Source organism: Syzygium oleosum, unplaced genomic scaffold, assembly GCF_021117445.2.
Source record: "Syzygium oleosum isolate NSW1041296 unplaced genomic scaffold, Sole_v2.1 Sole_v2.43, whole genome shotgun sequence".
NCBI classification, from domain to species: domain Eukaryota; kingdom Viridiplantae; phylum Streptophyta; class Magnoliopsida; order Myrtales; family Myrtaceae; genus Syzygium; species Syzygium oleosum.
The window spans coordinates 603717-621226 of NW_026607527.1; the positions used below are offsets into that span (position 1 = coordinate 603717).

Below are 17510 nucleotides of genomic sequence, written 5' to 3' on the forward strand. Positions count from 1 at the left end.
ACTTCTTCCTTTCTTTTTCTCTAGTTCTATTTGATCAAAACCATCGACAAGACAAAATTAGAATAATGACACCAATGGTCCATGAACTTTTAATTCAAAGTGTAATACCATACTTTAAATTGGTTCAAGATCCAAAATGTTCAATGTCATCTTCTTCTCAATTACCATGAATGTAGTTTGCTAAAATGGACACCAATCTATTAAAACTCAAGTTGGATGGAGAAAATTATACAGGTGGATTAAACACTTTAAATTTAAAACTTTTTCTTCACTCTAGTCTTTGACAACATGGAAAAACCAAAAGCTTGACTTAAATAGAAGCTTTTGTTAACTTAATCCTCTTGAACAATGATTCAGGGTTTGTTATCTCATAAACTTTAGTGACAAGGCAAAAAAGAATAATGAAAGCAACACTGCAATCTCTACTACCAACAGAGAGACAGAATTTGGTGCACTTAATTGAAAGTTCAGAATGACATTTGTACATTCCACAAAAGTTTAAGGATGTAACCCAACCAATTTATAAGTTCATGGACAACACTACATATTAGACATCTCCACGACTCTAATTAACTGAAAGTAATTATCCCAGACAAGGTTCGGGTCTGTTTGTGTTCCATTCAGTTACCAGGTAACTAGGTACAGCATGAATGAAATAACACCTGTAGATCCAATGTTGAAGTTCCTTCTGATTTCTCACACAACAATCGTGAAAGCCAGTAAGCAATCCACAGTTTTTACATGACTTCTGTCTATTTTGGCATTGCTACAGAGGGACATCTGCCCAATGTGTTCCACAAAATATAATCCCCAGCAGTCACCTGTTATACGCAAGCAAACAAGATTACAACAGAAGAAATTGAAAAATATGACAAACACGGCTTTAAAAATTTGATTATTGTTTGAAGAAGTTTTGATGCCTGAAAAGATGTACAAGGAAAACTTTCGCATCTGATCACTTTCCACAAAAGGTCAGTGTTTCGTCATTCACCAGGAAAGCAACTGAGGAGCAAATTGTCTTTCCTTCATGTCATCTTGGTTATGTCACAAAGGGAATAAATCACTTTGGTAGACAACAGAGCACCTTTTTTTTTTTGAAAATTGCCTTATCCAACCACTTTTATTTACAGGTTTTTGGTAAACCATGTCATCAAATCCACTTTCGGACTAGTATTGCATACCCATGCATTACATGTCCAATGACAAACAAAATTACTGTCCATTGTTGTAAGTTTGAACCCTCAAGTGTATAAAGTCAAACAGGGTGCTCACACATCATTCACTGAAGTCTAGCAGGGGCATTGATCCACTTGCAAAAGCCTCCCCATCACAGTAACAATGACACAATTTAATCAAGATATAGTGATGAGAGTGTCCATAAACAGCCTATAAGATGTTCATTTTGCTTCGATGCTGATAGTTCTGCCTGAATAAAATGTTTGACAAAAATGTGTACTACTTTTCTTTTCATTACACTGTGGCCCTCCTCAAGCAAATTGGAAAAAAAAAACCAATTTCAAGTTTTTGGTAAGAAGGGGTCTACTACCTGAATTGAGAACTCCACTGGTGCTTTAACAGAAGGATAGATGCTCACCTGCATTTATGGAATACATGATAACAAAGTGAAAACATAGTGGCTGTTTCTTATGTCTCACAATATTAAACAAGATGACCTACTATTTGACTAAAAATTAGAGAAGATTTCTGAGCTGCTCATCCTGTAAAGTTACATATGATTCTAAGTGAGAATAAAAGAAATATTCAGAAGTCCCCTATCTGCAAACAGCAGTAAAACTCAAGTGCCGGTCTTCTCAGGTAATTGAAAACTACAAATGGGCAGATAAAGTCAGCTTTTCCAAATTGAACAGCCAAAATAGCTGCCTATTGTAGAATAAGATTCAGATTCATTCAGAGACAGCCCATTCCAATCTCACAGTGCCTCGTGGAACAAGAACATGTATAAGACAGACATACCAAGCCATGCACATCTTTCGAATTGAAAATTCAACTATTTAGTACATGATGATCACAAAAGAATGAAATTACACATTTTGAAGGGGTATTTCAAAAAGCACAAATTACATTTCTGCACCTCTCCCTGAAACTAGAATCTTACACGTACATCGAACTTTTTGCAGAGGAGAGCAACAAAGTCACTTTTCTACTGTAAGCCAAAAGGAGTTTAGCAAGTTGTAGGAAGAAACTTACAGATTTAGGATCAATGGATATCCCAGACAATGATGCCCCAGCAATTCTGAAAGACACCTGCGATCATGCAAACAATAGCCCATAACACAAAATCCCACATCAGTTGCGAGAGATAAATATGTGAAGCACTAGTTAAAACATGGATGCAAAAAAGCAAGCACTAGTAGTGCATCAACGCTAAACCTAACAAAACATCTTGAATAATCCTCTCTAGAACATTTGCTATTCTTGCAACTAAATTGCTGATGGCAAACTATTTTGTTGCATGCTGACTCTATGACATCTCTAAGAAGGCTCCTCTATGATTAATTCCCCACCTCACATATCAACCAACAGCAGACGCATGGGATTTGTTGTATAAGTGGTTCACTGATGAATTAGTTCCCTTTTCCATTCACACTATGAACAAGTATAATTAGTTGAACAGTCCAGTACTGTCAAGAGTGCACCGTCACAGTTTCAAGAAGACAAACAATACTAAACAAAGAAAACCACTTCATGAATACCTATTCTGGAAAGAATGACTAGGGTTTCTCTTGGCAGAAGAAAAACAACCAGTGAACTCCAGTTTATAAGAAAGGGACGGCTTTTGTCAATGCTCACAGAATCACATACGTGAAGCCATAAATGCATGATGCATCACAAGAAAACAAACTGCATAAACTAACATCCAAGTGAACCCAGACATTCGTACTTTAGCATAATTGTATGCCTGCCAGCAAAATGGTTCCTCCAAATCAACTGGAGGGAGATCCTTGGTCATTTTCTCCATCAGAAATTCCTCTACATTGACCATATTGTTGGTGGGTTCTGTGTCGACATCACTATCTTCCTCTGCCATGCTTCCGAAAAATGATTTTGTAAAAGGGAACCTTTGGGTTTGCCATGGTGCAAACTTAACTGTCCCCGGGAAGGTAGCTTCAATGCTTTTTCCAACAAGACCTCGTCCACTTACTAAGATTTTCCACTCGACAGAATGCTCTGTAGTTGAAATAGTTCCAACTGAAGGAGTTCCGTCCACAGCAATAATCCTTCTCCTAGGAAATGGCATTGTCAGAGTACAGAACTCCATGGTCAAAGGAGCCTTGTAACCTTCCATCAAGCTTAGTTTGAACAAAAATGCACCTTCATCTTCAGAAACCATTGACAATTGATAAAATCCCTTTATGGGAGGTCCAAGCCCACAGGATGCTTGATAGCGCATCAGAACAAAGTTACCCAACGGTGGTGAAAACATCACCGACTGTTTATCAGCACCCTGTTCTGGAACTTGAGCAGATGGATGGAATGATAAAGACTCGATGCGACTGCTATTCAGTCCTCTCAAAGGAAGGGACACATCAGGCAGTCCTTCTAATTCTGCTCGACAATTAACCTGACCTGAAACTGAAATGCTATCTGGAATTTCATCACGATCATACAAGGCAGCAGCAACAGTTTCATGAATAGTAAAAAGTAGTTTCTGCTTCCCCTTGTAAAGATACGGCTTCCATGCAGGCTGTCTGACATCTGCAGGAGGCAGATCTGCTGAAGAAAACCCATTAAGCTTGACAGTGAAAATATTGGAAGCATTGAGATCCAAAGGGGTACCTATATTTGAAGCATAGAAACAAATAAACCATTAGCCAATCCTAGAAAGGAGAAAAGCACAGTTCAGAAAAGATGTGACAAAAGCGGCTGTCATAAGGCAAACATCACTGACCAAAGGGCATCGAGCTACTAATATAAGTCCTTAGTGCATCCTTATCCAATGGCCTTGAACCAATTTTCATAGCATCTGATGAGACAGCACCAACAGAAGTGTTGGAGGGAGTTGCAGATGCAACTGGAGCTGCCACAGGCTTTGCTCTTGATGATATACCTATGCTGCCAGTGAGAGAATCCAATAAGCCTCCCACGGATGGGGATGCATTCACAATCACTTCAGGTTCAGCCATATCCCCAGAAATTATCTCACCAATGGCATGTGCTACCATGAATGCCCTGCAAAATAGATAACGAGAAAACAATTAGTGCCAATGAGATAAAATACAACAATCGTTAAAGGAGAGACAATGGATAATGCTGGTTCACCATCATTTGACGTTTCAAATAGGATTCATTAATTCAAGGGTAGCCAGACCAAAAGAAAAGGCAAGTAAATGATTCTAGATGAAATAAATTACAAGCCAGCACAATCTGGAGACTATTACTCCATAGCTACAAGCCTAATGCACAACTATCCCTGTTAGTCTAAATTATATCTCTCTGGACTGGAAAAGATAATCTCACAAAGAACAAATGGATAGGACATCACGCTGAATTTTCAACGTGATAGAAAATTTTGCCTTTTGGTTAAGGAAGGTAATAATACTTGGCATATCCAAAATGGAACATGATATGAGAAAAACACTCCCATAGATCAAAACCAGTCTTCAAGTCGCATTCAACATTTTAACCATGAGAAAGCATTCTTCAATTGTTTCCTTTAACTTATACAACAATCTAGTTAGGCTAGACAGAACTATTAACAAGAAGAATAAGTTAATGACTATCTAGTGCACAACAAGAGAGTACAGAGTATACTGATGATTTGATGCCATAGAACACAGAGAGAGAGATTTCTAATGTCTCCTAACTAATAAGATGAGTAACTTACCATACCCTGTGACTGATGGAAGATCAAGCAGGAGCAAAGATAAACTTCCATCCACTCCTCCAACAGCATTGCCACAATCAGATCTTTTACATAGTTCCTTATATGAATTTAAATGTCCAAGCTCAACCAAAGGCAGTACAAGGATGCAGAACTGGCTCTTCATATGCAGAATCAAAGGCCACAACAGATAATTCTCTCTTGCCTCTTCTTTGTTAATGTAAATGCTAATGACATGACGCGTAACTGGATCATCTACCCAAGAATCTGAGCCTTCAGCAGACTGAGACACGCGTATGCCAAATCCACGAACAGATCCTTCTCTAGATATAGATGGAAGATGTCAAATTAATAGAAAATTATTTAAGTTACATGAGAGTAAAAACAGATAAATATGTGTTCTCAATAACTATGCAAGACTAATAACCATCTAATCTAGTTATCATTATTTAGACTGGGTATGTAATACCAGTGCATAATTTTACGGAGTGATGCACATACTATTAACAGATCACAACCAAATCAACTCTAAACTTTATACAACTAAAGCTCACTTATTTTGTCCATTCTCACAAAGCATTTTTTCTCAAGAATGCAACCACTTCCTCATATAGTCAATAATGAAACCCACGGCATTTGAACAAGAGTGACTCTAGCATCCACTAAACATTCACATTCCTTAACTAGGCAAATTATGAGCCACTATTATAGCAACTTAAGGGAACAAACGCCAAGCATCAATTCTTGGAGACAAGACAGAGATATAATGTGCAAATGATTGTTCCTGGAGGCTAGCTACATCAGACATACATCAGCAAACAACATGCAAATGCAGTTTTAACATAGGAAAATGATAGAAAGTCTTCGGTTTGTGTAGAAATATAAGCAAACATCCAAGTAAACTCATCAAGTGAAATACCAAGGAGCTCTCAACTCATTGTAGTAACATCTTGACAAACCTCTTCTTTCTCTCTGCAAATGAAGAAGCCAAGTCCGAATCAGACGGCAAATACGGCAACGCTGCGCTGTCAACACTGCCGCCATTGCGCTCGTTCTCACTTCTGCAAGCCGCCCGCCACTGTTTCTCCACCACTGGAAATCTCCTGTTATCACATCCAGTCAAAAGAAGAAACATAAAAAACTCCCATCAGCAAACAATCCACAACAGTAAACCAAACACTCTAAAGTTCGAGCCATTTGCAGGGGAGATGGTTTTGTCATTGTTGCGGTCCCCTTACTCAATCCATTCTACAAAGCACAGAGGTTAACACTACTCGGGGGCCTTCGCAAGAAATCCAAGCCCTTCTCTAAGTACAATATTAAGAGCTACCCAGCAAGCCACAACGCTAACCACACTAACCCAACTTTCACATTCACACAGCAAGCAATCACTACACACTTTAACCAATAATTTAACCAAGTGGGTCACAGCAAGCGGCCAACAGGAGGTCGCTGCCCCATCAATCACTTTGCAAACCAAATTCGCAAACCAGTCTCGCTGCACACAGCATTATCCAATCGAAAAATCACCGGCATCGTAACGCGCGCACAAAATCAAACCGACCCAAGTCGCTAACCAGCATCGGCATCGAAAAAACTGGCAAACCCACCGGGAGTCCGAATGCAAACGCGTAAAGAACCGACGAGAGAGGGACCTGGAGAAGACGACGGCGTCGTGGGCGTTGACGATCCAGAGAGCTCTGATGCCGCAACCGGTGGGCATGCTCGTGGAGTCTTCTTCTTCTTCTACGCTGCGATCGGCTTTCTCTGGATTGGGAGAGAAGGCGAAAGAAGTTGAAGACGTCGAGGGATGATCCGGTGAAAATGAATCACATATGGAGCGGACGATGAGCATTCTAGTTTGATCGAAGAACAGTTAAAACGACAAGGCGTTGCGTCGAGCAGAGGGACTTTTGTTGTCGTTTGAACCGTTTTCTTCCGTTAGGGATCTGATCTATTTCCTTTTACCCGGATCTTGGTAATTTTTCCGCACAAAGATTACATCTACCTTTTCGATTTAGTCTACAACAAATTATTGATGTCGGGACTAGGGAATTCTGGAAGAATTGCTCTTTCACGATACGACCCCAAATAGCTGTTCTGATTAGGAATCAAACTTGAGACTTCATGCTTTTTGAGACACAAAATCTCGATTGTTCTCGTGGCATAAATTTGACTTTTCAGTTAAGTACGCGAGTTTATACTCCTAATTCATGTTATTCATGGAAATTTTTTTTTTGACAATCTTATCCTCTAAATCCCTTGTTTGATAACACATCATTTTTTTTAATGATATTATTAGAATGAAGTCGTACAACAAAAGATACAGGTGTATCGCATTGAATAAGCTGACTTATTGATTGAGCTAGGACATGACTCGGCTCATCTTACGAAAGTTCGCTGCAGCAAATCGCGCAAAAGGGCACGTAAATAATTGGATAATTATCACATCGGATATCATTTTATACGAGCCGAGCGGTTAAAAAATAAACACCCAAAGGTTAAATTAAGTGTGGGAACAATTGAACATTAGAGGAGTACGAATATATGTAGTCACCATGCGGATCAATAATGGGGGGAGCAGCATGAAGTATAATTCTACAATAACCAAAGTACGGGAGACAACCACCAAGGATGGTCGAGGTACCTAGGTATACTTGTGCAAGATGGACATATGTCACTTTCTTTTGTGTAATTTGATTTGATCACTCCAATTTCTTAATCTAATGGGATGCAAGCAAAAGGAATTGTCTTCATCGCTCGAACTTGGGCATGCCACATCTATCAGTGGTAGAGCATTGTGTGAAATCATGTGAGGAAAAGGCATGGCAAAAATGGCCAAATTGATTGGAGTATCAGGGAATTATCAGCTCAGGAACTGCCACCAATTCAAATCCCGCTAATTGCATGTAACTATTCCGAATCAGGGCCATCTGCACAGATAAAAAAATCTAGATTTTCAGAGTATTTCACGAGTCTCAAAGTCGCCGGGTTCTATACTTGTACCCCCGGATTATAAAAAAAAGGTACATCACGACCTAAACTACGTTTTGACGTGACCGTATTATGTGGAGTGAACTGAAGTTAATGGTTTTGATGGAAAAGTGGTAAAGTTGTGGCCTCCAACCACTAGACGATGTATAGCTAAAACTAGAAGCGACAGGCCAAAAGAACAGGACTTCCTTAAGAATAACTTAGAAATGCAGCTTGCGCAATCTTTTAGGGGCTTTCGGCCTCCAATGACTAGAAGTCTTTTTGTCCGTAGGCAATCTATGTTTCAAGAAATGCTTTTCGTATCTCATTCTTCTTTTTTAGGTAACGCAACGCAGTCAAAAGATCAACATAGATAAGTATATTTATTTGGGCACATTAAGCATATTTACTTATTGTTTGTAGATATAATATTCTAATAATTTTTGCATAACATGGATTTAATTTGAAAATCCGTGTTTGATGACTTGATCCCAATTGAAACAATTATTCCTAATACATGAAATTTCGATCTGTTAGGCAACATTTGGAATGGGACGAAATATGTACCTAGCCCACTATAGAGCAATCATAATGGAAGACCAATTGTAGATTGATCAAAGCTAGCCCCAAATTCATTCACACTTTTAGCACCTTGTGCCGTCGCTTATGCCCAATTGGGGCAAGAATTCTTGCTTTTGGGCTGGATTTGTCTATCCCCGGTTATCACTTTTTTAGTAATTACTATAGTAAAATACACAAAACTTAGTCAAATAAATTAGAGTCTCATTTGATAGATGCTATGTATAAGTTCGTGTTATAGATTAAGAACGGATACAAGTTCTCTTGTTGCGATCTGTAGGGCAACCACTTGCTTCCTTTCCAGCGATTGTTATAATTTCATGCGAGCTTCACGTAAGTAAATCTAGTGAATATCTTGACATGGTAATAATTCACTGATGAATTATGTTAGTGTGGAAAGGAGGGAAACAGAGAATCAGAAGAAAAGCCAAGGCAACGTGAAAACAAATGCAATCATCGAGATTATGCCAAATTCAAGCAGGCACCAAACAAGCAATCCTTTCCTCGAATCCATGATAGGATGATTCTTCAGTTTCATTACGCAATTGAAAATTTGATTCGACGTAAAACTTCCCACACCCTCTAAATATCTGCATCCTTGGTACACCCAAGGATGTGTCCAAACCGTTTAGATCTGTTTACATCCCTCAATCGAATCGATTACGGAAACACACATGGAAAGTATAAATTCTGGGAAAAAGAGGTGCACATACCTACAGACAGAAAAGTGCAAAGTTTCTAGTCAAAATCTTCGAGTTGCTCGTAATATTCGAGCTGATGAGTTATCTTCAGGATATGAGCGATCTTGTACCAGTCCTCGCCTGCATCTTTTTTGCACCTTTCCTCCAAATCTGGGCAACCTACGATTTTTAGGTGAGTAAAGGGAAGCCAGCCTTCACATTCCTTCGGGTAATGATCTCAACGAGGGGCACCAGACGATCTCAAGCGATTGAAGTGATTGAAGGGCCTCGATCTGCTCTGATAAAGCCTTCAAATTTAAGCATTTTTTAATTGAAAGTTGCTCAAGACTGTTGGCTTGTAGAAGCCACGGTGGAAGAGATGCTAGTTTGGGAACATCAACAATGTCCACGGACCGGAGACTCTTAAGTCCTTGTAAATCCAAGATGTTGCCGCTTTCGTCTTTGGATAAATCGAGCTCCTCACAATTCCTAAAATTGAGATGCTGAAGGTTCGATAGATTTCTCATACTGAGTGAGAGGGAAGTTAACCGAGGACACTTCCAGATGATAAGAGATTCAAGTGAAGTGGGACTTTCCAAACACTCGGGCAAACATTCTAAAAGCTCCATCTCCAATATAATCAGCCGCTTCAACTTGTTAAGGCCAAATATGTGATTTATCAACTCTGGATTGACCTTACTCAGCATCAGCTCCTCAAGGTGTGGAATTAGAGGCATTGCTTTCAAGTTTTCACAGTAACCGATTCGTAAGCTTAATAGCCTAGGAAATGATGTTGTTAAAGTGGATGAATGGTCTAACTCAATATATTCCAATTCAGTCAGAAACCATATCCATAAAGACTCGAGGTGAGGGAGTTGGCCCAGCTGAGGGAGATGCTTACATCTTTGGCAAAGTTGCAAGCTTACCTCAACTAAATTTGGCAAGAAAAACACAAAGGTTTCCATCATCCACCTTGGAAAGCTCTCACCTCTATAGCCATCGATCATCAAATTCCGTAGATTTGAGTGTGGCCTCAGTCCATCTAATAGAGCTTCATCTCGATCCCTGATTACTGCATCATCAGATTCGTGATAGCCCCAGTGAAGTTCCAAAGATTCTAGAGAATGCTTCCCTATCAAGTTTGCAGCCTTGGATTCTAATACTGCGTTTGTTATGCATCCTAAATTTTCAATTCTGAGGCTTCCCTGAATTTCATTAAGCCCATTTAGCTCCCTAAGTCTGCAATAATTCTTAGCACGAGCTTTATCTTTGGGCAAAATGAAGTGCGTCAGCTTATGTAGAGAACTCAATTGCCCAAGTCCATGCGGCACTTAACTAAGTTCCCAACAACCATCTATGTCTAGATTCCAGAGGTTGACTAACTTCCTTATCTCACTTGGCAATTCTTCAAGGGCAATACAATGGGAGAGATTAAGTGTTTGCAAATTCTGCAATCTCTTAATGGAGTTAGGAAGCCTTTTGAGTGCACTATTATGAGAGAGGTCGAGATACGTTAGATGTTTCAACTTACAAATGGACCTTGGCACCTTCCTTACATTTGTGGCATGCATATCCAAGATGCGCAACCTCTTGAAACTTTGAATGAGTTGACGTAGATATGCTTCACTTGTTGATTCTCTTTGTTCCATTTCCTGATATGTAGGTTCTGGCATAGTAGAAAAAAATGTTCTCGGTGCACTTGCTTTCAACCATGACATTGGAAGTTCACCCATTAGACTGAAAGGTAAACCATGACATATATGACGAGTTCTTTCAAATATGGATTTTGTGTCATCTTGTGCCACCCAACACTCGCCCCTGCAACTAAGCAGGCTAGATCATGCATTAAATCATGCATCTTGCAAGTCTCCTCCTTCGTGATTGGATCCTTTTGAAAATCTTGGAAGAAATTACTCAAAAGTAGATCCATGAAATATCCATGAGCAATGTCTTCTAAATTCTGACTTCTATTTGATGGCCGGATAAATCCTTCTGCCACCCAAAGATTGACCAAAGTATGCTTCTTTATCTCATAATCTTTAGGAAACAATGAACACAATGCGAAACATTGTTTCAAATGTGAAGGAAGATGGTTATAACTTAGCTTAAGAACATATACTACGTGGTCTTCCCTTTGAGACACTTCTGGGAGCTCATCATCTTTGAAGTGTAACCACTCTGGTTTAGTTTTCTTAAAGAATAGTAAACTCCCAAGAGTTCAAATAATCAATGGAACCCTAGAGCACTTTCTAACTATCTCTTTGCCGATAGCTAGCATTTCAGGATCTTGCATCTCCTCTTCTTTTCGACAAGCCATTTGCATTAATAAATCAAGAGATGCACTTTCAGATAAGCCGCCGAGAAAATGAGGTTGAGCAGTGCCGGTGATTTCTGCAACCAAAGTAAGGTGAGTAGTTATTAATATCTTGCTTCCTCTAGCACCTCCCACCAATAAAGTTTTCAAGCTTAGCCATGTTTCTCGTTCTACACTCCACAAATCATCTAAAACTAAGAGATATCTCTTTCCATCAATTTTTCCCCTCAGTTCACTTTGCAACCTTTCCATCACATCCTCAATTTTTGTCATCAATTCACTTTGCGACCGTTCCATCACAACCCCGTTCGGTTTCTTCTTCTTTCTACATTCAATCATATTTTTCACTATTTTTTTAACGTCAAAGTCATGAGAGACACAAACCCACATTTGCAAGTCAAAATGTTTACTGATCGTCTCATCATTATATACACATTGAGCGAGAGCCGTTTTTCCAAGCCCGCCAATACCAACAATTGGAAGGATGAAAACGTGCTCTTTCACGTCTGTGTCTAGTAAAAATTCCATAACCTTCTTCTTATCGTCTTCTCTTCCTTTAATATCTCCCTCGCGTATAAATGAATGCGTCTCTGGTCTCTTCCTCCACTCTCTCTCAGGGTGCTCATCCAAGTGGAATCCCCGATCAGCCTTAATGGCTTCTATTCTCTCCCTCACTGCTCTTACTTTGTTACTCATCTTCAATTTAAAAAGCAAGCTGGTTTGAACTTGAGAAAAATGTCCTTACCTCCTTGATCATTTCATTGTGGCCCCTTAATTCTCGTTGCATAGCTTCTATATTGAGTTCTTCAAGCACGTCCTGCGCGTCATAGAAAGCGTCTTTAAGTTTCTCAAGCCAAACTCGAACTTGGCAATTCTGGCAGTATTGCTCTTCTGCATCGTCCAGCACAGCCCGAAGTGTGGAGACGGTGTCTTTGAGCTTCACAAGTTCCTGCTTGATTCCCTATAACTTTCTAACCTTTTCTAGTGCCGGAGGAACGAGCTTAGCAATGATCTCTTCAGCAATGCTCCCTGTTGACACCTAAATTTTGGCGCACCATTTAGTGATTAATTGCATAGAAAATTGGGGATTAAATTTTAACCCCTAAACAAAAATATCAAAATCGCATAGCATATAGTTTATGATCATATAGTTTAATTGAATTTCACATCGGACCGGCAGTGGCGAGTAAGCTGAAAATCCATCGCATAAACCGAGCTCGAGCGTCGAGTGAAACTCGGCTCACTCAAGGGATTGGGGGCCGAAATTCACAAGTTTAAAAGGCTTTGGTTATCTTAATTTGAGCTTAAATTAGCCCAAATTAATTTAGCCCATTTGGAATTAAAATTAAATTAAATGATAAAGTCTAAGTCTAAGCCCATTAGGATTAGGAAGCCCGGTCAATTAACCTAGGGTTGCAATATAAATATGTGATTATACCTTCAATGAAGGGGAACTCTCATAGTTTTCTAGAACGCAACTTCTGAGAGCGCGAGGACACACAACATTGAATACACAGCCATCAAGCTCCACGATTTCCACTGTGCCTGTGTTGCTGTTACTGCTTCCCACGTGGTGAAGAGCAGCACGTCCAGTTGGAGCTCCTTCGACGAAGTTCAATTTGATCCGAGCCTCAACGATGAGGCATTCTATTCTTGGAGACGAGTCGATCCCATCGACGCTAGCGATTTTCCTCCGACGCGCTTGCTGTTTCCCGACGAGTTCCCGCGACGATCGGCATTGATCGCCGAAGTCCAACCCAACTTAGAGTCATTCGGTGGTCAAAGAAATAGGCATCCAACCAAGAGAGGTGCAAGTGAAAACCGTGAGCCAAGGTGGTGGGTTGCATGACCAAAGTAAGACAGAGAGTTTCATCAGCGAATAGAGAATCCCAAGGTGTTGACCAGTGAGTTGTTGCTTTGTTACCTCACCTCGACGCCGATGAGCCAATCGCGACCCACCGCAAGCTCGACGCCAAGCCTGGTCACCGCCGATCCCGTGCCGTCCGTCGCCGTACCCTTGCCTCGCCGCCGTCCATTGCCGCCGGTCCACCGTTGTCGGTCACCCGCCATTGGCCATTCCGCGATCCCGATCCGCCGGTGATTCAAATTTGGAAAGTAATCCGCAAATCAGGTAAAAATCTCTATCCGGTATATTTTCAAAATATTTAAATTCTTAGTTTGAATATTTTGAATATTCTGTGATTATTGCGTGATTGATTAGATACCTTAGGATAATATTTGCAATATCCGCAATATTCTAAGATACCCTAAATTAGGAATTTTTTCTAATTTGGCAAGCGTATCGGACGACTATCCGACATTATCCATAAGTGCGATCGCGGCGATACGGAAAATCGTTATCTTATCCATAATCACTTGGATACGATAATAGATTTTATTCGCTTTCCAAATTCGAATAATCGAGTTTTCCGTCAATATCTATAACCCTATAGATATATTTGTTAATTTGATTTCTTTTCCTAATTCAAATTTGATAAGAAGAATGTTGCGGATTGCGTGGATTGTTGAATGCGGTTGTTATATTTGTTTGATTGTTTTTTTTAAAGAAAATAAAAAAAATGTTTGTTAGGATTTAGATTAGGAGTTTTGCATGTTTAGGAAATCCTAAATGTATCTAGAAGATAGGATAATTATTTAATTTAAATTGGGACTTAAGATAATTTATTTCCTAGTTTAAATTAGGTGTTATTCTAATCCTAATAGATTGTTTAGGTTATTTTTTAATTCCGAATTTCATTGGAAAAATACCAAAAACAAATCATTTGCCCGTCATTAGAAATAGGTCATATTGTCGCATGTCATATAGTTCGCATGCTGGGTCGCATTAATCGCATGTCATTTTTTGCACGTCATTACATAGGAGATCCAGCACAGTCATCTCAAGACCCAGTACAGTCATCTCAGGATCCATGGGGTGGACCACTCTCTAAGTTAGTTTTCATTTTAATAAAGCGCAAACCTTAAAGAACACCTCGAGTGCCTTGTTTTGTTAATTAGAAATCATATTATGATTGTCTGTGTGATTTTTTACTAACAATGCATATGCTTGCGTTGCATTAAGGTAGGTCATTCTCCTAGTCTTGCAATCTATTTATTGCTTTCTTGGGTGTTAAATTGATGGCTTGCGCACCTGCATGAACACCTCACATGTTAATAATTAGGTAATAAAATTGATCAGGAATGCTGCTGCATAAACATTTTTGAAAAGAAAAGGTACTAGAAAGAGGCGTTAGATTAGATCCTAGTGACAAGTCAGAACTTAGAATTTAGGTTCGTAGGAATAAAACATATTTCCCTATGTTTTATTTAGGTTTCTAATCGACCTATCACAAATAGATTAGTGGCGACTCCAAGCATGAAAACTTTTGTATGTTAAAAACTTAAATCCTAAGTCGCGAATTGGTAGGGTTTGGGAGAGCCCAAGTTAGGCTTAGTCTTAATAATCTATTTGCCTAAGAAATTTAGATCGCGACACTCCCGACGACAGCTTCCGCCATTTTTGTTCTCTCTCTACCTCTCTGTGGATTGGAAGATATTAGTCCAGTTGTTCAAAGGCCAGAGACTTCTTGGGACACGTATAGCAAGTTCGTGTTGAAGATAGGATTTCTCATCGGCCACACATGATAGAGGATGAAGCCTGAGCCAATAATGCATATGGGACCCACCGAGGTTGGGCCCGAGGTCCGCGATTGGTTTGTCTAAAGACCTTTCGTGCTCCAAGTGTTTTACTCATCTAACATGCTGACAAGGGCGATGAAGATGCTGGTGTTGAATTGACAGAGATATTTATTTAGCAGATTGGTTTTATCTGACAGTTTCCGAGGCCCAGAAGCAAAGGAGAATAAGACCAAGTTATTTATGTCCGATCTCTGTCCACCTGCTCACATACAATGGTCCCTGACTACAGTCTTCGCATACCACATTCTGAATTATTGGGTTCACAGTCCCCGAGTGCCTGCTCTGATACCAATTGTTGGTTTGCGGAAGTGTACATTTATAACGTGTATGTGTGTGTGGGACAAGATTTTGGCAGGTGATCAAGCGAAGGAGCAACAAAGGCAAGGAAAAGAAACTGTGTTTAAGTGTATTACTAAAGTGATTGTTGGTCACAAGTGTACAACAAGACTGAGCACTCTTACCTATATATGGGCTCTCTTCCATTGCCATAACACAAAAGGAGTGCTCCACGCGACCTCTTCGTGGACTATTCTATAATTACAAGCTTTAACTACTCTCAAATGATTTTCAACCACACATCTCAACTAACACTAGGGGAACTTCAACACAAGCATCAACTGCCTACCGTAGATATCTAGTCCTAGATAAATCTAGAAAAGCATAGAGAGAGGCGGTAGTTCTTCATTGTGTGCAATTCTAAGACTGAGAAACACTCTAGTGTGTGAGCGATTGTAATCGTGTATTCTCTAATTTATTAATAGATTATTAACGGCTGATTCATCCCGTAAATGTAGATTTCGATATTCTGATAGAATCATGTGAATCTCTCATATCATTTATTATTCCTCATTTTATTTTCTCTGAATATAATTGTAAAGATTTTGTCCTTTTTATTGTTAGCTCCGGCAGTATTCACGGCATTCCAATTGGACATCACCAAGGATTGTGCTGGTTTGGAAGCTAGTTTGGTTCTTCGATTCTCTAGTTCAATTCTTGTTTGGTTTTAGTCCAATTGGGATTAGATGGTGGCTGGCTTAGGGGCTTAATGATGAGCAATTAGAGGGTGGCAACCAAATTAAAAAAAAAGGAAAAAGTGAGCTTCTCGGATTAGACACGAGCTGACCGCGCAATCGTGCGGAAATTGCAAATACGTGCTCGTCGTTCGTCCGATTGGGGTCAATTGTTAAGGGTAGTTAGTCAACAGGCCACCGTAGCCTGTGTAAAATTTTCAGACCAAACGATTATTGGAAATCCACCGTAGTCAACAGGCCACCGTAGCCTACTGTAGGATCAGCTGACATTCCTTCGTAAAAATGCGAATTCAAGAAACTATACTTGGAACTAGCGCACGAACCATATATCATATGAAAATAGACTCAAAGACACTCATCGTGATACTTAGCTTGCAATCTTTTGAGCTTGTTCGGGTCTTAAATCGATCTGGAGAAGCCAGGTCAAAATTACCGAGAAGAAAATTGTGTCCGAGTGTGAACCAATGCTATTGAGGCTCTTTGAAGTCGCCGTCAATCAAAATTTTAGCCATCGAGCCTGAGGTTCTCATACTACATTCTACCTAGTTGAAGAGTGTGGGAGATCCCTAATCTTCATGGGACAAACGGATGACCAACATGAATTGAAACCTAATTATTAACAAATTATCACGCCTTTAGTTTATACGTGCAGAAGCGTGGCAGCGAGAAAAATGAATGCAGTGTCATATAAACTAACTGGTTTTTATCAAGGGTCAAGCTCCGCGGTTATCATCGAATTTGTTTGATGAAATTATTTTATGTGATAATGCATGATGGATTCATCGGCAAAAATCATGTTTCAATATCAAGTAGTCGTTTGGATAGTGGAGATCAGATATTTCTATCAAATTAATGATTGGATTATTTATATAATATTTTTTGAAAAATGACATGCCATGTTAATAAGGAAAACGTAAGTACATAACTATCTGATTTTGGTAGGACAAATAAGTTGGATAAAGCAAGCCATGAAATCCAAGGAAGAACAAGACATCATGAATTTTAATAGGAATTTTCGATTTTTGGTAACCGGAGGATTACATTGAATGGTGAACTAAAGTTATAGGACTTGATTGTGAAACTTAAGAGCTACAACATTAGATTGCGTGATTCACGTGAGTTGTTGGACGAAAAATAAAATTATTCCAATGAAGTAAGAATCGAGTTTTACATAATTCGATGGAATGGAGGCAACGTGACCAGCATGTTTACTCCTCTTCATTGCCAAAAGATCTATTCAAGTTTTCCACGTTTTATGGGCGGACGGCATATATTTCCACCTCCTGAGTTTCTTGTTCTTTATTGTTTTGGGTTGCTTTCTTGTGAACAGAATAAGAGTGTGTCTATTTATATCATATTTTACGTGCAATAATCACATAAGGGCAAGGTGA

The 17510-nt window shown here is 39.5% G+C and overlaps 3 protein-coding genes across 3 annotated transcripts; all 3 read right to left on the minus strand.

The window, feature by feature from the left end:
• Positions 1–438: 438 nt before the first annotated feature.
• On the minus strand, positions 439–6713 carry LOC115691354 (AP-5 complex subunit mu-like). The gene is made up of 8 exons (XM_030617953.2): positions 6499–6713; positions 5803–5946; positions 4852–5166; positions 3911–4191; positions 2903–3798; positions 2209–2265; positions 1547–1594; positions 439–821 (listed from the first exon to the last, which is right to left on the minus strand). Exons 1-8 carry the CDS (start codon positions 6696–6698, stop codon positions 753–755), a joined length of 2010 nt encoding a protein of 669 aa, XP_030473813.2. The 5' UTR covers positions 6699–6713; the 3' UTR covers positions 439–752.
• Positions 6714–9290: 2577 nt separating this feature from the next.
• Positions 9291–10724, minus strand: LOC130136180 (putative disease resistance protein RGA1). The gene is made up of 2 exons (XM_056306328.1): positions 10427–10724; positions 9291–10342 (listed from the first exon to the last, which is right to left on the minus strand). Exons 1-2 carry the CDS (start codon positions 10722–10724, stop codon positions 9291–9293), a joined length of 1350 nt encoding a protein of 449 aa, XP_056162303.1.
• A 213-nt stretch (positions 10725–10937) lies between these two features.
• Positions 10938–12413, minus strand: LOC130136213 (putative disease resistance protein RGA4). Its single transcript, XM_056306375.1, has 2 exons — positions 11679–12413; positions 10938–11633 (listed from the first exon to the last, which is right to left on the minus strand). Exons 1-2 carry the CDS (start codon positions 12083–12085, stop codon positions 11294–11296), a joined length of 747 nt encoding a protein of 248 aa, XP_056162350.1. The 5' UTR covers positions 12086–12413; the 3' UTR covers positions 10938–11293.
• Between the last annotated feature and the right edge of the window lie 5097 nt (positions 12414–17510).